This window comes from Pseudorasbora parva, chromosome 23, assembly GCF_024679245.1.
Source record: "Pseudorasbora parva isolate DD20220531a chromosome 23, ASM2467924v1, whole genome shotgun sequence".
Lineage (NCBI taxonomy): Eukaryota > Metazoa > Chordata > Actinopteri > Cypriniformes > Gobionidae > Pseudorasbora > Pseudorasbora parva.
Window position 1 is genome coordinate 16,136,930 of NC_090194.1, and position 23,638 is coordinate 16,160,567.

The 23,638-nt window shown below is 39.4% G+C and overlaps 1 protein-coding gene across 4 annotated transcripts in view; it reads left to right on the forward strand.

Moving 5' to 3' along the window:
- adamts6 (ADAM metallopeptidase with thrombospondin type 1 motif, 6) overlaps positions 1-23,638 on the forward strand; it is a 128,276-nt gene that overhangs the window by 55,503 nt on the left and 49,135 nt on the right. For all 4 annotated transcript variants that reach the window (XM_067433835.1, XM_067433836.1, XM_067433838.1 and 1 more), the window contains 4 exons: positions 5,892-5,999; positions 10,983-11,128; positions 16,327-16,390; positions 21,996-22,098. In XM_067433835.1, coding sequence (XP_067289936.1) covers positions 5,892-5,999; positions 10,983-11,128; positions 16,327-16,390; positions 21,996-22,098 — 421 coding nt within the window. The remainder of the gene's footprint in view (positions 1-5,891; positions 6,000-10,982; positions 11,129-16,326; positions 16,391-21,995; positions 22,099-23,638) is intronic.

The window sequence follows — 23,638 nt, forward strand, 5'->3', positions numbered from 1 at the left end:
CTGTATGCCAAAACCATCAGTATTAAAACAATAAAAGACCTGAAATATTTCAGTTGGTGTGCAATGAATCTAAAATATATGAAAGTTTAATTTTTATCATTACATTATGGAAAATAATGAACTTTTATCACATATGCTAATTTTTTGAGAAGGACCTGTACATATGTGATTAATCAGATGTATGAACAACATAATGTATGCATAATATTACATTACATCTTGCACCTGACTCAGCTGTCATATACATTGATGTAAGTCAATTTTACTCTTTTAGTACAGTTTTACTAGAATGCCATCTAATTTTAATAGATGAAAATAAGATTTGATTTGATGAGAAGTGAAAAACTAGATAGACAGACAGACAGACAGACAGATAGATAGATAGATAGATAGATAGATAGATAGATAGATAGATAGATAGATAGATAGATAGATAGATAGATAGATAGATAGATAGATAGATAGATAGATAGATAGATAGATAGATAGATAGATAGATAGATAGATAGATCTATTTGCAAGTTCTCCCACTTAGATGGATGGATGGATGGATGGATGGATGGATGGAAAATTCTAAAACAGTTTGATAGTAATTACTTTGGTCTTAGTGAAGTAGGCCAATTTTTATGCTACCCTGCACTCACAGCTTAAAACCGTCAGTGCCTGATTCTTGCTGGTCAAGCTTACCTCTCTGACCTTCTCAGCATGAGCATCTTGAATGAGCAGCAGGAAACCTTATTAAAACCAGCTGCAGAGGTGGAGCTTTTGCAACCTGAGAGTGGCAGTTTGCCGCTTTATTTAAGCTGGATGGGCTAGGCAGCTGAGTCTTATTTACTGACCTGGGGTCAATGGCGGTGCTCCCTATCATAAGTCTTTTTCATGGGGGCACTTCTCTGTCCTGTAAATCCTGTGAAGTTCAAGCTTTAAAGGGACCTAGTGCACTTTATTGGGAAATATAATGCAGGGTTCTGCAAAGCTACACTTGTAATGTACGGAGAGGATTATATCTTCCTATGTTCAAACTTCAGACCCCAGCATAGTTCCTTTAGAGCACATGGAAGTTAGTCCTTTGGTACATTTGTCAGCTATTTATAATGGAGTTCTAGTGTGTTTATCCTGACAATTTCAAGTTCTGTGCTGATACCTAAAATAATACTATATCGCCCCATTTCCAGCTGTCATGTGCAAAGTTTGTTATGTAAATTTGAGCGTGTTAGATTCTGAGACTTAACTAAAGGAGCAACAAAACGTCTTCTAATAAAGCTTAGATATTTGAGGTGCAGTCACATTAGCAAAACTTTGGCAAAATTGTGCAGGCAAAAGTATGTCCATTGTCCATGAAGCACCGCTTACTAAGAGTTCATTTCCAAACCAAGCAGCTTTATATGTAATAGTACTGTGAATTTGTGTCATATACAATAAATTGCTAGTAGGGCTATCAACATTAACATGCTAACGCAGCAATTAATTTAAAGTCCTTAATGTGTTAAAATAATTTTACGCACATGACGCATTTAAATACTGAAGCATGTGAAATTCCATCATTGATGTAATTGTATGTTATGCAGTAAGATGATTTTAGAAGCCGGGAGATTATCACAGTAAGCATCTACAATGGCGCAAATACCTGTAACCCTGGTAGGCAGAAATTTGTATTCTAACCCTTTAACCTGATTTTGTGTCTCTGTTTGCAATCAGATCATTTTAAGCCGTTAAACTCAGTAAAAACAAAATTCAGTCCAATGATCCAAGTAAGCAAAGTCATTCAAATAATCAGTGCAAATCAGCGTTAATGTAAAGGAAACCAGTTCGATTACATCAGAGATGGCAAAGAGAACAGAGAGCTGCGTTGCATTTTCATTAAATGATTCATTCCATTGTGTGTTTCTCAAGTTCTGTCATGTTCTAAGATTGTTTCCGAAGAGCGCAAACTAGGGGTGTTTGATTCCAGGTTTTTTGGAGTCGACTCCAATTCCCGACTCACACTGTGGGAGTCTATGGAATCGACTCCTCGACTCCATTTACTTTACATCAAAACAGGGTTATAAATCAGAAATTGCTGTTGTTAAACACTTAAATTATTCCCACAGACACAAAGTCCTAAAATCCTCTTATTAAAACCGCACACTTTTACCGTGGCCGTCCAAATTAGTCCAATTTAGTGATGACTTTCGTGGCTATAAACTTTTCTGTATCTATTGCCAATACATCATTTTACACAGGAAAAGTCACGAGAAAAGATGTTGTCGAGTAATGGCGCTAAACGCACATGATAGTTGTCTCAGAGGGTGCTAAAGACACTAACTTATACATAAAAAGGCACACTGTTGATGCGTTTCTTCTTGATATTTTTATGATGGTTAGTTTAATGAACACATATGGTTAACCATGGGAAACCAAATCTATATTTATTGCAATAATATTTACCATCAATTAAACTAAAGCTAGCATGGAGGAAGCCTATAATGCCCACTGAAGTGTGTGACAAAGTTTATACGACAGCTCACTGACGCGGTGTATTAGGCCTACGTCAGTGTATTACCTCGCGGCTCGCTTCATTTCAATCACTCCTTGCTTATAGTGCACTCAACTGCCATGAACTTTAGATGAGAGATTCAGTAAACTTTCAGTAAACAAGAACGATTTTGGACACTGCAACAGAGTCGACACTGAAAGTCGATTCCTGTACTGGAGTCGACCCTGACTCTGGGGCTATTTAGAGTCGAGTCGACTCCCCATCACTAGTGCAAACCCTCATGCATCGCTCTATGTGAAGACTGAATTGAATGTTAAAACATCCCACCACTCTATGGCCAGATGATACGCAAACTACATTTATCAGCTAGGAAAAGCAAACCAATGTCTTGCTAGTAAAGTTGATGTATTTTGAGAATTGCAATCAAGGTAAAGATTGCGGTGACGTTCAGGAGTTGTACAGTAAGCATGCACAAATCCATCATATGAATATGTACATATTGTACATTGTATTTATGCACATGCATGTGTGAGTACATTCATGTTGTTTCCACACACATTCGGGATAATGTTTTGATTTATCATGTATATGTTGCAGTGCTTAGTAATTCTGAATGAATTTGTATACTGTAGTAGGTAAATGCAGTCAGGTCTATGCGGTTTGATTAGGGTTTGGCATCTCCATGTGGTCTTGTTCTGTATTGCAACAAAAGGGTGTGATTAATCGCGATTACAATGTTTAATTTATTGACAGCCCTTATGGCCCTAAAGCAAGTTTGTCAAGTGGTAATATTACCTCGGCCATTACCCAAGCTTGCTCCGGGACAAGGAAAGTCCTGGCATTTACAACCTTCCTCCAATCCTTGCGGGCCAGGCATTATTCACAAGAGGTCCAAAGTGCAGAGCTCTAAGGTTAAGCTATGTAAATGTCTTTTGTGTGACACAGCCCATAGGGAATACTTGCTTAAGGAGAACGTTTTAAACTGCGACCTTGGCCCTTCACTACCTCCAGCATATATGTGAACTGCAAATAATTTTTTTCTCACTATCCTTGACCTAAAAAGTCAACCTCTATGGAACCGCAGGGAAGATTCAGCTCTACTACCCAAAGCAATCTGGGAAAAGCACTCTCACCCTTCCTAGACTTCACCAGATCCAAAGACTCCCAGTACTCGAAAAGATACCCAATAACAAGAAGAAATGCTATAAGGCATATTACCTTAAAGGGTTAGTTCACCCAAAATGTCATATGTCAAATGTCATATACACCTAGGATGACTTGAGGGTGAGTAAATCATGGGCTAATTTAAAATTGTATTATTTTAATTTAAACGTGTTAGGTTCTACATGGATTGGCTAAGACTCTAACGGGGAGTGGAGGACCTTACTTTAAAACCCCATGCAGTTCCATTCTTCATTTAACCCTAAAGAGGGCCTCAGGATACATGAGGCCCACTACAAGGGAGCCACTGGGGAGCTAACCCTACTTAAAGACCCTAGAGTCCTGGGGGCAGCTCAACTGTCTTAGTTTAGGCACTCATATAAGACCTGCTATAGCCCACACTTGTATATATTAGCACAAACCATAGTAAATGACAGCAAACATCCTCAACTTGTTACCATTGTCTACTATGTCAATTAGAGAGGCCTAAAGAACCCATTCCTCTAAAGGGGATCATATATCCCTTCTTAAAACCCAACAGTAGAGGCTAGAGGAGATAATGCCCTACAATATTAGTTTGCATCCACCTTGAGTAAGGTACTGAAAGGGAAGCAAAGACCCTTCTTCAGAGGGAGGGTTGGAAGGGGAAGGTGGAGGAATATTACTCCTCAGCGAATCGATTTCTTTATAAAACTTATATTTATGAATTGCTTCCATTAGATCTTGTCTTCTCATTCAAGTGACTCGCCTCCTCTATCTGAAGAGGTGCACGAGTGGCCACACTCTTCCTCTGGCCATACCTCCAGTCGTCATACTGAGATGTCATACTAAAAGTTTTGGGTGACTGGCCAATGGCAGCGGCTGTATGTTTGGTACTTTGAGGGCTAGATCGATGGTGCAGTGCAATCCGTGGTGCAGATTGCTTCAGGAGACAATCCATGCAGATTCAGGAGACAATCCTCAGGAGACAATCCTCAGTGGATCCACCTGGTATGCCTGCAACGCGTCGTCATATGCATGGCGGCCTGACCTGTTGCCGCATACGCCCTACCATCTAAATGCAAGGTGGTCTGCTAGTAGTGGCCTAGACAGCAGAGTTAGAACCTTTAAAGAGGATGATTCACTAAAGATAGCCTGCAAGTGTTTCTTCAACAGGAGGCATCCTCAGATATCCTCGCTCATGCAATCCCCCCACATTTGAATCATTTGAATATTGGAAAGGATAGAGAGAAGAAGAGAATACAGTTTCCTTCTTTCTCTCACGCATCCACACCAGATCCAATCTAGTAGCCACAAAATGCAACAACTCCTCGTATGTGGGGCTGGCAGGCTAAGAGGGCTTAATACAAGCGATATACACGGCCCAATGAACCGCTAAAGAGACAGCACATCTTGATCCAACAGATCGCTCAAACCGATTACTGAAGAATGTGAAAGAGCCATACCTTTTCAAATTCCTCAGCCAGTCTTTCATTGTGCCTCGGATTCTGAAGGGCCTTCACCGCAAATTTCTTACAATGGCCGCATACGGAATGGAACGTACATGCTCCTCACCTAAACACCAAACACACAGATTGTGTCCTCAAGGGTCAAAAAATCTGGTACACCTAGGCACACACTTTCTAAAAACTTCCTGAGTTTTCCATTGTAAATCGTCTTCACCCCACTCTACTACAAACAGACGGCTACTGAAGAAAAAAAAGCTGATAGCGTACATTGCAGGTGTCCTCTTATACTTGCTGCCGATCTGGTAATGACGCCATAGACTGTCGTCGGCCAATTAAATGGTCATGTCATTTGCACATGTTTCAGACACCAGTCACCCTGATGGTGTTCCCCAAAGTGTTAATCCAAGATGCAGCGTTAAGTTCTTTGAAAGGGAGCTGTTTTTGCTTTTAGTGTCTTGCCATATAACGCACAATGTTTTTTTTGTAAATCATATTTTGTTCAATGAAATTCTTTTTAAAATGATTGTCTCCTTCACAAAAACCAACTGCAACTGACAAGCAAGTAGCATTTTCAAATAGCAGTGACGTAACTACAGCATATTGGCTATTAAAAGGAGGAGTATCCTTTCAATATGCCCCATCTAAACATCTTGTCAATGCATGAAAGTGATTTCATTGGGTCTTTATAAAGCCTGCTGGGGAAACCAGCCCACTGCACAATGCTAATCTTCTGTCTATGTTTTTTGGTCTCTCTTGGAAATATATTGGATATATTCTGACCAACTTGCTTTTGCCTTCTTTCCTAGGAAGTGTGTAGAGAGCTCTGGTGCCTTAGCAAAAGTAACCGCTGTGTCACCAACAGTATCCCCGCCGCAGAAGGAACCCTGTGCCAGACCAGCATCATTGAAAAGGGGGTAAGTCAGTGTGCCATTAGGGAGAAAACTTTATGCAATGGGAAAGGTTATGAAATGGCAGGTAGTGGGAAACGGACTCCTCATAGCTCCGGGTGTGGCGTCTGGCCCTGATCTCATTGTACCTATTTCCAGTGTTCACTCATGCACGCAGCGTTTGGGTCATCAGTTCACATTTCTGCCCGGCCAGGTTAGAGAGACAGTTTTAACAAAGATTAGGGTGGCTATTGTCCTCATTTGTAGGATGGCTCAAGAGAAAGAATGGAAGAGGACCACGAGCTGTCTATCTTTGTTACCATTCGCTCAGTGGATCTATTTACTGCCAAGCTCTTGTGCGTTGTCTTGGACAAGCAGCAAGCCCCAGGTTGAGCCACTGTTTTTTTTTAGCGGGTGGCGTACTTATGTCTGCCCCTGGCTGGGTTAGCTTCAAAGGAATACGAATGTCAGCCATTTCTCACCCAGCGTGTAATGGAGTGGAGGCCCTGCCAGCTCCAGAAAGATGAGAAATGGAAAGGCAGTGAAAAAGGGGTGACCACACATGCTACTGAATGTGCTTTCCACCATCAGCACTGATAATGAATGTCACATTGTAAAGAATGGCTGTCGAACACTCCAGGAAGCACAATGTCAGAAAGCCACCCATTTTGAGGCAGAGTTCATTCTTAATCTGCTATTTAGGTCTCGCTTTCATTTTTCATGTGATGTGACATGAAATCAAAATTGACTCTACTTGCTTTCTTAAAGGTCCCGTTCTTCGCGATTCCATCTTTCAAACTTTAGTTCGTGTGAAATGTTGCTGTTAGAGCATAAATAATACCTGTAAAATTATAAAGCTCAAAGTTCAATGCCAAGCAAGATATTTTATTTAACAGAAGTTCCCTTTCAAAGTCTACAGCGAACGGCCGGTTTGGACTACACCCCTGCACTTCCTTCAGGAATGACGTCACTAGAACTGTTGTTGACTAACCCTCTGCCCACAAGAACACGCATAATAGGGGGCGTGGTCTTGTTGCTCTCCCACGTGGAGAAGAGCGCGCATTCAGCACTTGCATCTCCCCATTATGGTAAGAGGCGGGACCTTTCCGGGCAAAGTGCGCTAAGCTGCTGTCCAATCACAACACGGGAAGCGCTGGCCCAATCAGAACTCGTTACGTGTTTCAGAAGGAGGGACTTCATAGAACAAGGAAATCATCAGGCCGTTTTTAGGACAGAGAAAACAGCGCTGTACAGATAAGTAAATTGTGTGAAAAATACTGTGTTTTTTTACACGTGAAACATGAACTCATGTTATATTGCACACTGTAAACATAATCAAAGCTTCGAAAACACGCGAAGAACGGGACCTTTAAAGTGCCCCATTATTGTATTTTAAAGTTTCCTAATTTTGTTTTGGAGGTCTCCAACAACAGGTTTACATGCATCATAGGTCAAAAAACTGTAGAATTTGGCAAATCCGACTCGAAACATTGGAAGAACTAATTATTCAACCTGAACCTTGAGCAGGACGTTTCTCAGTGATGCTACTCAGTTTTAGGTACATTATGAGATGTTTCACAAGTGTGTGTGTGTGTGTGTGTGCATGCGTGCGTGTGTGTTGAATGTATTGCAGTGCACATGTGGAAACTGTATCGATAACAGTGCATACATTAGCCCAGCTGATGTAAACATTAACATTTGCAAAACAAATCTTTGCAAAACTTTAAACTTTTAACGTTGTGACATCACAATGAAACGGCTTGTGCCTCGTTTGAAAAACGATTCGTTCAATTGACTCTTACTTTTAAGAGAAAATAACTTTATATATAGCCTGACAAGCCAGACCCACATCAAGATGTTTGGTCTGGAAACTCACCATTGACAGGGCTCAATCCGAGGGGCGGGATAAACGGTTGTCTTTCAAACTCCCTCTGCTCGGCGTGCACGCAATTGGATAGCGCTACAACCAACCAGATCAACGAAGATGAAGCAGAGCTAGTTAAAAGATTAAACTTTCGCCGTATCCGGTCGGCAAAACTCCGAACACATCTTCCCTTCTTAAAAATGACTTCAGTGCCGTTCTTTGTTCTTTTCTCAGAGAAAAGCTTAACTCCAAGTCTTCCAGAGTCACCAGTTTTCCAGTTTCTGTGTTTACAAGAAGCACGCAAGCGCAACTCGGTCGACATTTATGTTAATCCCTGCCCACCGACTCAATACACGATGTGATTGGCCCGACCAGTGTTTGGCGTTTACAGCTCAGAAGTGTATTAAGAGTTGCTAGACGACACTCACCACAAATTATATTTGCTGCCACTAGGGTGCGTCTAGATTTCTAGGCTACTTTATATATACTGCACTTTCAGATTTAAAGGGATAGTTCACTTTAAAATGAAAATTCTGTCATTTACTCACCCTAAAGTTGTTTCAAACCTGTATGAATTTCTTTCTTCAGCTGAACACAAGGTAAGATATTTTGAAGAATGTCAGTAACCAAACAGTTACCTGGAGCCATTGACTTCCATAGTATTTGTTTTTTCTACTATAGAAGTCAGTGGCTGACATTCTTCAAAATATCTTTAATAAATGCCCTGATTTATCAGTGCATATTATTCTTTTATTGATAAAATAAAATAAATTCCACAATCTTTTAGTAGTAAATAATATATGAAATAGTGATTTATAATATACTTATATTAAAATGCTAGCCAATAAATCAACTAACAACCAACTATTTTGATTTTATCTGCACCGGCCAACAATTATGTCCAATGGGTAGATTATTAAAACAAATTCCATAATCTCCTGACGTCATGACAATTTATAATAAACTGATTCTGAATTCAAAATATTTTAATGATTTTTTAAATTTGATTTCATTTTAAATTTAAATTAATACAAATTATAATATGAATAAAACAAATATTTTATTTAGTTAAACATTCCATAACCTGCTAAAAGTAGACAAGAAGACAAATTATTATAACAATTTATATATTCAAAGTATTTTTTCTTAAACAACCACTTATGCCCGTTTTATATTAGGAATATAAAGTATATTAGGAAGCGGCATAATCATTCTGAGTACTTTTTAAACAGTGCTCAAAGCATGCATATGATACAGTACCTTAAAATGATGCTGACGGAGGCGCTCACTAGGCTTCAGAACAGAGCATCTGTTAGATAAGACATTCTTTAAGAGGTTATTTTGGACCTGTCCTGCCTGCTAGTGTCTTAGCACACTACCCTGATTTCAGACACCGGTAGCTGAGGACACAGCCTTTCCCTTGCCAAGTTCTTCCTGTCTGTGAACGAGAGAAAGAAATAGAGTCTGAGAACAAGAACAAACCATCCAGACAGAGGGAGAGAGTGAGAAAGAGACAGAACTTAACCTACTGACACAGTTGCACAGTGATGACAGTTTCTAGCGTCTCCAATCCTTGTCCTCATGTCCCCTGGGTTGGATGGATTAGGAGGTTGAGTGCTGAGAAGATTTCATGTGGTCTCAAAGCATTACAAAGCCTTGAGTCTGTTTTTATTCTGGAGTAGATTTAGATTAGGGACAGTAGGTGAATGCGTTGTTTACACAAAATAAGATTTAGCCAGGAGATTTCTCTCAAATGGCAGCTGCAGTTAACTTATTTTTGGACATGCTAATTACAATCATAGCTTTAATAATGAGCAAGGGAATGGTCATGGATTCATAATGTTAGAGGAAACCAATACAAATGCCAGTGTTTTGTGTTTTTATTCTTTAAAAAAATATTTCACTCAAAACTGTTGTGTCATTATTTACTTCTTGTATTTCAAGATGCAGTTCACCAAATGAACGATGGACATGACAAATGGCATTGGGGTCAATAACATAAGAGTATCCATAGAATAAAAGGAAAAATCATTACAAAATTTAGTTTTGTGCCACGTGCCAAGGTTTTTTTTCTTCTAAACTCTCTTGATGTTCATGTTAGTTTCTGATTTTCACTTTTTTTAAATTCTTTTTTTTATTGATTCATTACATTTCAAAATGTTGTGTTATGTAACCAACAAGTAAAAAGAGAGTTTTACTTTTATATCTTTAAACAAACATCATTACAATTTTGGAGAATTATACCACATGACATTTTACAACATTGAACTAACAATGTCATGTCATAAAATGAAAATGTAAAACTTTAGATAGTAAAGTTTCAGCCGATTGCCTTCCATATTCGGTTTATGGAAAAAGTGTTGAAAGTGCCTCTGCAGTTCAAAGGCTTACGTGACCAGTTACACTCGTCAGACGTCGCGTACGCATCTTGAACTCAGAGAAGGCACTTTCAACACTTTTCCAGGAAAGGTGATAGGCCGGAACTTTGATTCAAAAAGTTTTAAATATGGATATTTTTCTTACACAAACCCATCGATTTGCTTCAGAAGGCCTTTATTAACCCCCTGGAGCCGTGTGGAGCACATTATTTGACGGACAGATGCATTTTTTAGGGCTTGGTTTAGCCAAGACTTTTTTTAATATAACTCAACTTTTATTAGTCTGAAAGAAGAAAGTCAAGGATGACTTGAGGGTGAGTAAATCATGGGCTAATTTTCATTTTTGAATGAACTATCCCTTCAATTATCTCAACACATGGCAGCAGTTGTACACTATTAACATTTTTTATGTATTTTTGAAAAAATTTGTAGATCAGTCCAAAAAAAATCCTGTCATTTACCCATATGTCATAACAGTCATGATGTACCAGTTTTTTGAATATGCAAAAATGCAATTTCAGTATTTTCTATTAACATTTGTAGAATCTTTCTACTAAAATAAAGTGTCAATCATAGAGACGCAGATTATTTTTGGTGTACTTGCAAGTTTCCAATAATAAAAAAAAGAGAAATGGGGGTTGAGGGTGGTATGTGGTGTAGGTACCCACCGGCAGAAACATAAGTCGTGCCTATGGTTTCAATAGATTTGAGAGCTATGACAGAGGGGAAGATTTTAGAAGAACTAATTTTTCCATATCTCTGTGTTAGTGGTGTTATCAGGGTGAATGTGTGGCGTTCGGGACATGGCCGCAGAGCGTGGATGGAAGCTGGGGACCATGGACAACCTGGGGCGAGTGCAGTCGTACCTGTGGTGGTGGCGTCTCCTCTTCCATGCGACATTGTGACAGCCCAGCGTAAGTAGGCAAAGTAAGCCAGAACCAAGCTGAACAGGTCCCTATTTGGTCCATCTCACAACTTCTCACACTAGTAATTAATATCTCACCTTTTTGCACAAAGATGTACACAAATCAAAACTATTGAGGGGGTCTTCTTTAAAATGTGTTTGGGTTTTTGCAAAAAGCCTTATCAGTAATCACTCTTGTAGGGTCACGTGAAGTTCAATGATTTCTAGGGCTGTCCTCGACTAAGGATTTAGACAATCGAATCAGAATTGTCGAATCTCTCTATGGTCGACTGATAGTCGAATCATCTGTGTGTGTGTTAATGGGTTGGGAGGCGCACGACACTGTCAGCAGAAGGATAAAACTATTTTTATTTTCCTTTACACACTGCACACAGCAACAACTTTTAATAAAGCGACCAAAACTGCCTGCCAACTGACAGACAAACTGACAATGGCTTTCTTATTTAGATTTAAATAGCCTAAAAGGTAATGTGGTGGGTAAACATTAATAAACCGTTTTCTCATAACATGTTAAAGCCGGGATCGAAATACAGAACATCACACAAATATATAAAAGAACATTTTGATAAATAAACCTAAAAAAATAACTGCCTAGAGAGGAAAAGAACACTGAGTGCGTTTACATGCACGTTCTTAAGCGGATTGTGCCTAAAGCGGGTGAAGACGTACGCGAAGCTCAGCCCCGCACGCCTCAGGATCTCACTCACACCGACACCTGACGCGCACATTATATGCACGGAAGCTCAATTTTGAATTGACTGACAGATGAGCTGCACGAAAGCGCTCTGGGGTGCAGCAGGATTTTAAACAACTTCCCAAGTGGCCGCGGACAGGCGCTGAATGCTGCCGCCGGTGTGTGTACACTCATTGAACGTGTTCTAATTTTATAGGCACGGTGCGAAGCTCAGCGCCCTTAAAGGGGTCGCACATCGATGCTCAGCTCAGCTCAGCGCCGCGACACGTCTTTAAAATATTGAGCACCCCCATATTGCCAAAATGGTATGATCCTCGTTTCATAACACGCGCGAAGATTCGACCATGAGATCGGTGGTCGAATCAGGCTCCGCATATCGATGCATCAAATCTTCGACTATTCGGGGTCACCCCTAATGATTTCCCAGCACTTTTTGAACACTGATTTATAGTTTATATCAAAATGGAAGACGACGTGATTTTATTCACATAAACCCTTGTATAGGATCCGTGCAGTTGGGCTTAAAGTGAGTTTGTAAAGGGCTTTGTAACTTTTATACAAGTATTTAAATGAGTTTAAGCTAGTGCTAGTATGTCGGAAAGAGCATCATGGACTGCCTTAAACTGATGGCATAATGTGCATTTATACAGCAATAATGTGTTGACATAACAAAGGAAATTTACTTTTGATACTTAAGTACTTTTGAAAACAAATACTTTTGTACTTTTACTTAAGTAAAAATCAGTTTTTACAACGTTTACTTGTAAAGGAGCAATATTTGACCAGCAGTACTTTTACTCTTACTCGAGTAATGAGCATATGTACTTTTTCCACCTCTGAATGTGACAATTTGGCCATTTAACCTGGGACATACTATTAAGGTGCGGTCACATTTAAAGTTGGACTTGGATTTTGCGAAGGATTCAAATTGTTCTTTTAAATTAACTCAATAATAATTCAGTACCCATAAAAATTGATAATAATTGAGCAGCAAATCAGCATATTAGAATTATTTCAGTCACTGAAGACTGGAGTAATGAAGCTGAAAATTCCGCTTTGATCACAGGAATAAATTACACTTTAAAATATTTTCAAATAAAAAAGTTATTTTAAATTATAATAATATTTCACAATATTACTCTTTGCCGTATTTTGATTGAATGGTGAGCAGAAGAGGCTTCTTTCAAAAACATTAAATAAACATAACATTATTATATAACATTAATTTTATAACATTATTATAATGTGTAATTCAACTGCATGAAAGGTCAGGCACAGTATTAAAAATGATTTTAATATTTTACTAAAATATTAAATGTTGCAATGCTGAGCAAACCCTTACTCAAGTTTGTCAAGCAAATGTAACCGATATGGCAAGGGGTTCTTGCCAGTTTCTCCAAACATTTCATAGGTAGCCACAGGAGCTCAAAATAGGTTTGGATGGAGATGGAGTTTAGGTTTCATTCCCGGCGGTTGCGGAAACGTCTATCCTCACACTCTCGCTGCAGACAGTGGCGGGAGTGTGGCCGGTGTAATATGTAACACCTGTGTAAGATGATCGGCCCTTAAAACCTGGCTACCCGAGAGAAAGGAAACCCGAGCGCTCCAAGCCAAGTTGCCCTGGAAAGCATTCATTAAGAGCGGGCCCTGAGAAAACAGCACAACCAGCCGCCAGACGGCACGGAGGGAGGCAGAGGAAGATGGCCAGAATCACCTAAGGCTTGGCAAACCTCATCACACTGCCCTCATGGGTTAAAATAACCTGCTGAAAAATGGCCAAACAGCGTAGCCGTTCACTGAGAGAGACCTCGATACATACATCAACTATTTATAAGGCAATGAGAAAAAGTGCATATTGCCCTGCTGGTCATAACAACCCGAACAGACACTGGAGATAGTACAAATGTCTTGAGCTCTCTGTCAAACAAACACGAATGGAAACTGCTTTTCATATTTGCTTGTGGGTTGAGGAGTTTTCTGAATTTCCATTTATGGAACTGAAGTCAACCTTGATAGAATACGTGGATACTCGAGGGGCTTATTAGGGGCCCGGTTATTAATTATGGGGATTATTGTTTATAGAATTGGAAATCACTGGCCTGAAGGGCATCTTGCTCTTGAACAATGGAACTCCATGTAAGGCTGAAATGAATTACACATTGTGTTTAGCGTGGTATATCCGTGGTTTTGGCTGAAAGATCCTTTTTCTGATTCTTCTTTGAAACATGTAAGATTCAGTTAAATGACAAAGTCTGGATTGGATTTAAAGGTGAAGTGCATAATTTTTGTGCTCCTATTGGCACAAAGCGGAATTGCAAATATAATATATCTGCAATCAGCGAAGACTGCCTCTAAATGAAACAACTGTCATGCATTTAAGTGGGTGAATATAATATTATTCCAAAGTCTGTTTTGAGTGCCACACTTCCTGCTGCCAGCTGGTGGCGCTATAACCATGACCCACAATAGCCACATAATATTTATGTAATCAGCCACTATGACCAAACATACAACCCCAATTTAATTAAAATAATAATGCACTTGGAAGATATGAGCCTCTTCCCGTTTCACTTTTTTCCATTCATTTTTTTCATATAAAAAATCTGTTTGCAATGTAGCATCGCTAATGTCTTGGCGTACTGTTGACCAAGTATGGTGTGAATTACAAGAAATCATGAATCCTGTCTGAGGAGCATTAAAAATTCAGAGCCTGGGATTTAAAAAAAAATCTACATTAAACACAAAATGGCTAAAGGGTTGGGTGGAGCTGATAATTGTAATTTGGAAAGTTATCCGGCTTGATGAAAACAACATATAGTATAAAGAGTTTGATAACTGTAGGTAATGTTGACCACACACAACAGCAGTCAAAAGGGGGCACTACAGATATTGTACTACAATTTGACAAATCAATTTGACAAATCAAAATTCTTTTGGTCATATTTTGTTAGGTGGGTCTCTAAATGGTTCACACCAAATTTCGTGTGAACTGATCAAACAGCCTCGGTGTATTTAAAAAAAAAGGCATGTTTGAAAAAAATTCTAAATGTTGGTTATGCTTCCAAGGAAATGTTTTAGATGATTGTTTTCAAACAAGTTTCCCGGCTACTTCTACTGTCCCCATGTCCTCCGTCCCCATCAATGCCCTAAAGTGATTTTTTTCTCTCTCCCCAAACCAGTTCAGTGCATACTTCACCCCGCAGATAATTCTAAAGATTTCAATTGGTCATAGTACTGAAAACCCACACAATGCTGAAACAAATATGAACCCCTAACTTAAACTTTACCCTAACCTTAGTATGGTGTTCGTAGCACATACTGATAGATTACTGTTTGTCGCAGTCTGATTCATTTGACTGATCCAAACACTGACAGGTGACTTCTCAAATGAGTTGCCCTGTTAAATCAGCTACGGGGTGGAGTTTGTGCTTAACTGATTTGTTAAAAAAATTCACGAGCTAAACCGCTTATTATGGATAGGATAGCCCCACCCTAAACGTCATTGGTTGAGTCAGTGATGCTATGTCGGATTGCTCCATCAAACAGAACAGTGTTGTCACTCAATGGGAATGATTGAATCACTCATCCTATGAATGGCTTACTTACTTAAAAGGTTAGTTCACCCAAAAATGAATTTCATTCTTTCATTAATTTCTTTCATATTCAGCATTGTCTTCTCTTCCGTGTTTGTTTTCAAACCTCAGATAAAGAATCAAACAGTTGTGAATCAGCAGATTGATTCGTGATTCATATCGCCAATGTCACGTGATTTCAGCAGTTTCCCAGTTTGACACGCCATACGAATCTTGAATCATGACTGTTTGATTCTTTATTTGAGGAACACGGAAGAGAAGACAATGCTGAATAAAGTCGTAATTTTTGTTATTTTTGGACCAAAATGTATTGTTGACGCTTCAAAAGAGTCTAACTAACCAACTGATGTCACATATGGACAACTTTGATGATGTTTTCATTACCTTCTGGACATGGACAGCAAGTGGGCATACACTTACATTCAAAGGACAGAAAGGCCTCGGACTAAATCTAAAATGTTAGATTGTTGGGGTGAGTCATTAATGAAAGAAATTTCATTTTTGGGAGAACTAACCCTTTAAACTTGTCTTTGCATGTTGAATTGGGATAGAAATTTGTATTTTAATGTTGAAAAATGCATTATCTTTAAACTGATATGAGATCAGCACAAAAGAGAAAAGTCAACCCAGATCTGATACATGGCTTAATGTGTGATCTGATGACCCAGTCTGATCTTTAGGACACTAAACTATCAATCTGGAAATATGTGCTTGCGGGTCCTGCGAGCGTGGGGCATGTTGAGATTGAGGTTACTGGACCATTTGCCTTCCTCTGCAAAAGCAAATGCAGTACAGATGCTGTCTGTTGTCGATTGGAATGGTGTGCGGATGCATTTGTACTTTGATTCCTTGTTTCTCATAATGGTACCTCATGAGCCTTTTTTATTCAAACTCTTTCAGGCCAACAGGCGGAGGGAAGTATTGTCTCGGAGAGAGGAAACGATACAGATCGTGCAACACTGACGTAAGTTTTTTTTATTTATTATTATCTAAATGATTTTGATTTATGCTTCAAATTTTTTTTTGAAAAATTAGATTTTTTGGAATATTTGGAATTACCCAGTATTAGTTGCACAATCAATTTACATACAAAAAATAAATAATAATAAAAATACTAACACTTTTCATTCCAAAGTTTTTATTATTATTATTTAAAAATGTATTATATTATAATTTATTTATATATATGTATATATTGTTCTTTAAAAAGGATTACGTTGAGCACCCCTCCAGTCTATTTTCTTAAATAAAAATAATTTTATTCATTAAAGTTTTATTGCTTTAATGCTAATGTGTCTCAGCTTTGAGGTTTTCTATTCTAATCTATCCTTTCTACCACAAATCTTAAAAATTTAAGCACAGAGCAACGAATGTGTACTTTGGAAAACAAACAGCACCCCCCCCCCCCCCCCCCCCCACCCCATTTGATCAGATTTTGGGAGCTTTAGTCAGCAGCCCGGCGCTGGTTCGGCGCTTATATAACAACAAGATCACAGATGTAATGTAATTAGTTTTTTGACCTCATAGAACCCAAATTAAGCTTTTTGAAGGAGACAACCAAGGGTTGAAGACCACTCTCTGGTGTGTTTATGTGGGGCATTCCAACGTCTGGATTTATTATGGCTGTGGCTTTGAAATTATTAAGTCATTGAGGATACGGCCCCCCTGTGGCTCTAGTTCCAGCCACGGCCATTGTTCAGTACCAAGCAAAGGTCTGCTATCATTTGTTCTACTTTTCAAAACAATGAGCTAATCCGCACCCCTTTGCTCACTGCTGACTCCATGATCCGCCAGTTTACATGAAGACTAGGGTTAATAACAATGCTGTGATGAAGAGAGGCCAAGTCGAGTCGAATATTAAAGTTTAATTGGATTTAGGGCAATAATGTTTAAATAACAATGTGAGTTCATTACAAAATGCACATACATTTTTTTGGAGAGGGGATTTTTTAAATTAAAAAAGGCAAAAGAACACATTTTCTATTAATAAAGTGATCCTTTTGTATCCACAAAAGAGTTAATTCAGTGTACTGAATATACTGTAAACTGTACATTACCATTCAAAAGTTTGGGGTTGGTAAAATTTTGTTTTTGAAGAAAAATGGTAGTTTGATTAAAAATGCAGAAAAAAAGGTAATATTTTATATTGTGAAATATTATTCAATTTTATTAATAACTGTTTTCTATTTGAATTTTAAAATGTACATTATTCCTGTGATCAAAGCTGAATATTCAGCATCATTACTCCAGTCTTTAGTGTCACATGATCTTGTAGAAGTCATTCTAATATGCTGAATTGTCTTTGTTGAAATTTTTTTTGTTGAATCCAATATATTATTGTAATTCAGGATACTTTGATTAAAAGAAAGTTCAAAAGATTAGAATTCATTTGAATTAGAAATCTTTTGTACCCATGTAAAAGTCTTTTCAGTCACTTTTGCTCTTCAATGTATCCTTGCTGAATAAGTATTAATTTCTTTAAAAAAAAATATCTTACTGACCTCAACATTTTAAATGGTAGTATGTGCCATATCCTTGTGACTTCTGTCTCAGTTACTATTGTAGCCTCAGTTCCCTGATGGAGGGAACAAGACATGGTGTTGAATACTGACACTAGGGGTCACACTTGGGAGCCCCAAACATCTCTGACGCTTCCGAAAACGCCAATGAGAATTGGCGAGTAGAATTTTCACGCATCACTCCCCTGGACATATGGGTATAAAAGAGCTGACGTACGTCTGCTTATTCAGGCTTGTGTTGAGGAGCCAATAGAGTGTCCCATTCAGTGGGTAGTTCAGCATTGAACTTATGCGCTGAACATGCTGATTGGTTGAGCTCACGCAGCATTTTATTTCAACCTAAAAGTCTGTTGCGGTGCATTCAGTAAAGTCGGGGACACACTGAAAGACTAGCTGAAACATTCTAAGACTGATCTGAACACACTAACAGAGTTAAGTTTCCTTCGACCGGAGCAGATTTTAATCTTTGGCAGTCATAGCACAAACGTTTACGACGGAGCCAGACTGCTATAGACGCGCGTTGCCATGTTTACGGTTACGCCTGGCCCGAAGTTGACTTCTCCGCCTGGCTTGAATACTTTATAAACATCCAGTCTGACTGCATATAAGACTGCGTATGACTGCGAAAGTAATTTACTTGTTATTTATTTAGCTTGTTATCATAAATAATCTACTGTAGAGGTAACTTATTCTGGCTGCGTTTACACTTGGCATATGCGATCGCCGATCGGCTCATCAGTCGATCAGGACACAGCACGTTTATATTTGATCACATCAAGTTGTCGCCATCTGGATAAAGTTAACTGATCCTATTTATGTTTACCGCAAAATATTAATAGGCCTTTATCACAATGTAAAACAACTTTCGCTTTTTCATCTATCAATAACAGTGCCCCAAGAGCACTTGATTTTTGTGAAGCATTCATACCATCAGTCTCAAATAGGGTTCATCTACAAGTTTAAGTTTCCCAACATTAATCTTATATTATGAAAGAAAGAAACATGATATTGCGACGCACTGCATAATTGAAATGTGGGCGTACACTCATTTAACGGCATTACATGGTCCTTTAACACACACACACACACATTTTAATTCTGTCATTATCACTCACCCTCATGTCGTTCAAAACCCTTCGTTCATCTTCAGATCTTTTTTCTTCCATAGTTGTCTAATGTATTTTCAAATTGCAAACATATTTTGACACCATTTCTCTGCTTGTTTACAATCTGCTTGTTTAAAAAAAAAACTGATAGCCTCCAAAAAAAAAACAGTGACGTCATCCGCAATATCCGTGCAAATATTAAACGTAGAAAAATATTAAACTAGAAATCGTGGTCGCGGAGGACTGGCAATGACTGTTTCTTACGTTCTAAGACTAGAATCTTAAAACACAGCACACTACATGATTTTACTAAGGCTCTAGCTTGAGTGATGAAAGCATGTGAAAAAATGCTGAGTTAAAAACAACCCAAGTTGGCAATTGGTTTGTTTTAACCCTGCGGTTGACTTGCTTTAACCCTGCAATTGGGTTGTTTTATCCCAGCGGTTAAATGTTTGCTTAAGACAACCCAATTGCTGAGTTAAAACAACTCAATTGCTGGGTAAGTCCATCAACCCAACTGGGATTGTTTTTAACTCAGCATTTTTTAGAGTGTAGACACCAAGTCTTCTGCATCCCGTTTAGGGGCAAGATGAAGGTCACAGAGGTCTAGTTGCAGGTGCCAAATTGTGCCCTGTCCATGAGAAAGGAGGTCCTTACTTGGGTAGATATGCCAGTGAGGGGCTGTCGTCAGTAGCATGAGCTCCAAGAACCAAGTCCGGAAACCAACCAACAGGACCTGTTCTTTGTCCTCACTGACCTTGCACAATGTCTGTGCAAGCAGGCTCACTTGGGGAAACACATATTTGCAAAGACACTGGGGCCAGATGTGTGCTAGTGCGTCTGTGTAAAGGGAAGCCTCAGTCAAGGAATACTTTACAGGGCAATGGGAGGATTCCTGGGAAGCGAACAGATCTACCTGTTCTTTGCCGAATCAACTCCAGATTAGCTTGACTGCCTGGGGGTGGAGTCTACACTCTCCTTGGAACATCAATTGCCGTGACAGTATGTCCGCTACATGATTAAGCTCGTCTGGCAGTTAATGTATGCAACCATCGCCGTGTTATCCATATGGACTAACACGTGGTTGTTTTGGATCAACGACTGAAACCTCTGCAGGGCCAGAAATACCACCAGCAACTTGAGGCAATTGATATGCCAGCACAGACAAGATCCTGAGGCCCTTTGCATATGGCGGCCCTACCCATCTTGGACACATCTGTTGTGACCACAACATGCCTTGACATAGAGTCTGAGTCCAACTCCATCCCGAGAAAAGAGAGCACTGAGCTCAGTCTTCTCAGTTGACCTGAAGTCCCAATTGGCTTAGGTGTTTGAGCACCAGGTCCCTGTGTGTGCACAATAGATCTTGAGAGTGAAATAGAATCAGCCAATTGTCGAGATAATTGAGAATTCCCTTAAAGGGGTAATGGTGGCCTCTGTGATTTTCGGGAAAATGCAAGGAGATACGAACAGTCTGAAGGGGAGGAAACATTCTGTGCAGAGGCAAGATCCAGACATAAAAAAGTATGCATCCTTCAAGTCTATCACTGCAAACCAATCTTGTTGGTGAACGCATGTCAGAACGCACTTCTACGTCAACATCGTGAACAGAAGCCTGTGCAAGGATTGAATCAAAATGACAGGTCTTCGATTAGTTATAACCTAGTGCTTTTCTTCAATACAATGAAGTAAGGGCTGTAAAAACCTTCCTCCATCTCAGCTGGAAGGATAGCCTCTTTTGCATCCCTCAGCAATAGTACAACAATTTCCGCACACAGACCTAGGGCATCTTTTTTTTAAAAGGACACCGTTGGAACGTGGTGGCTTCCAAACTCTCCACAAGTGTCACCAGAGGAACAATCAAAACATATTTGACATACCTGTGGTGGGGTGGTGCAGCAAAGCATTGGCCTCCATGTTCCGATTCTGTGGCTGCAGGTTAACTGGAACACCTACCTTGCTCTGAACTCCAACTGTAAACGGCGGGTGGTGGGTAAAGAAGCTTTTCCACAGTGATGTGTGGGGTTTTCTGTATACAGCAATCAAACATAAGCAGGCGAAGGTCCGGTCGGCAGGCTGTGTGACACAGGAAGTGTCTGTTCTGTTCTTTCTCTGAAAATGTTGCAAAAAAAAAAAAGGATTCCTCTACCCGGTCCTCCACTAGGGCAATCTCCATCTCATTGAAAACAATTCTAACAGATAGGGAACAACATTTACAAACAGATTCAGGTTAAATCTGTAAAAGCTTAAAAAACATTGCATACATTAGAATTTAAACAATATCCAAGTGTTTGGATGCCTCAGAAAGCATAGTTTGGTTGTGTTATAAGTGCAAACCTCTTAGAAAATATTGTCAATGAAAACGCAGAAGAATGAGACCTGTAAAAAAAAGTCACACATAGACAATGAAAAGTTTGTAGGAATTGAGTAGTTGAGAATGGAGTTAAGGCACACCGTATCAAGCGTATCACACCGTCAACCGTATCAAGAGCACTGCACATTGGCCGGTCTGGGACACAAATAGCCATTACCCAAAATTAACCATGAACCTTTGTGCAATCATGTCTGGAGTTAACCAGAGAGGGTTAATATCAACCTAGATGCGACAGAGAAAAAGATCCAGTAGTGAAATGAGACCAGCAGAGTTTTTTTTTTTTAGCCAAAATTAAAGATAATACGTCTGGCTCTAGTGGCCACATAACTCTGACCACCTTAAAAAATCATCATAGCTATGGTCATATAGTGGTGGTAGCAACGTGCTATGGGACTTTTTTATCAGCAGTGACTGATGGGAATCTCTGACACTATTTAATATTGTTCAATGTATGATTTGTAATTGAATAAAATGAAAGTATTATAAATACTTTAAGATAATATACACAATAGTAAATGAGAGTACCATCTGAATGCTTGTACAAGGCCTCAACGGATCATTCATTTGCAGGCTTGTCCAGCAGGATCACGTGACTTTAGGGAGAAGCAGTGTGCCGATTTTGACAACATGCCTTTCCGTGGGAAGTACTACAACTGGAAGCCATACACTGGAGGTAAGTTCCCAGCCCACAACACGGAACGACAGGCTACAGAGGGAGCCGCTCTCTCCCACAGCCTTCCCAAAGTCTGGGCTCCAGTGACAGTATACATACTGGCTTGCTTTGTGTACCCTGCTAACACCAACACTGTGAAAGTCTCTTTGATGGTCTGAAAATTCTTTAGATTCCAGATAGAACGCCATGTATCGTGTGTGTGTGTGTGTGTGTGTGTGTGTGTGTGTGTGTTCTTGACTGTGTACGTACACAAGTCTCTCGTCTCTCAGAGAGGTCCAATCTGCAAATGAAAGCGTGACAGTTAGGCCTGTCTATTTAACAGGATAGTTTACCCAAAATGATAATTCTGTCATGTCATTCCAAACCTTTTTTAAATTCTTCTGTGGAACAGTAATAAGATAATAAATGTTTCAGTGTTTGTTTTTTAATCCATACAATAAATGTCAATGTGGTCCAACATTGGTCGCCGTTGACATTTATTGTGTGGGCAAATATTTTGTGTTCCACAGAAGAAAAAGTCATACAGGTTTGAAAAGACATGATGGTGAGTAAATAGTAATACATAATAAATATTTACATGCATGCATATTCACATGCATATATATATACTCATACACTCACCTAAAGGATTATTAGAAACACTATACTAATACTGTGTTTGACCCCCTTTCACCTTCAGAACTGCCTTAATTCTATGTGGCATTGATTCAAGAAGGTGCTGAAAGCATTCTTTAGAAATGTTGGCCCATATTGATAGGATAGCTTCTTGCAGTTGATGGAGATTTGTTGGATGCATATCCAGGGCACGAAGCGCCCGTTCCAACACATCCCAAAGATGCTCTATTGGGTTGAGCTCTGGTGACTGTGTGGGGGCCATTTTAGTACAGTGAACTCATTGTCATGTTCAAGAAACCAAAGCTTTGTGACATGGTGCATTATCCTGCTGGAAGTAGCCATCAGAGGATGGGTACATGGTGGTCATAAAGGGATGGTCATGGTCAGAAACAATGCTCAGGTAGGCCGTGGCATTTAAACAATGCCCAATTGGCACTAAAGGCCCTAAAGTGTGGCAAGAATATATCCCCCACACCATTACACCACCACCACCAGCCTGCACAGTGGTAACAAGGCATGATGGATCCATGTTCTCATTCTGTTTACGCCAAATTCTGACTCTACCATCTGAATGTCTCAACAGAAATCAAGACTCATCAGACCAGGCAACATTTTTCCAGTCTTCAACTGTCCAATTTTTGTGAACTTTTGCAAATTGTAGCCTCTTTTTCCCATTTGTAATGGAGATGTGGTACCCGGTGGGGTCTTCTGCTGTTGTAGTCCATCCGCCTCAAGGTTGTGCGTGTTGTGGCTTCGTAAATGCTTTTCTGCATACTTTGGTTGTAACGAGTGGTTATTTCAGTCAAAGTTGCTCTTATATCAGCTTGAATCAGTCGGCCCATTCTCCTCTGACCTCTAGCATCAACAAGGCATTTTCGCCCACAGGACTTCCGCATACTGGATTTCCCTTTTAACACCGTTCTTT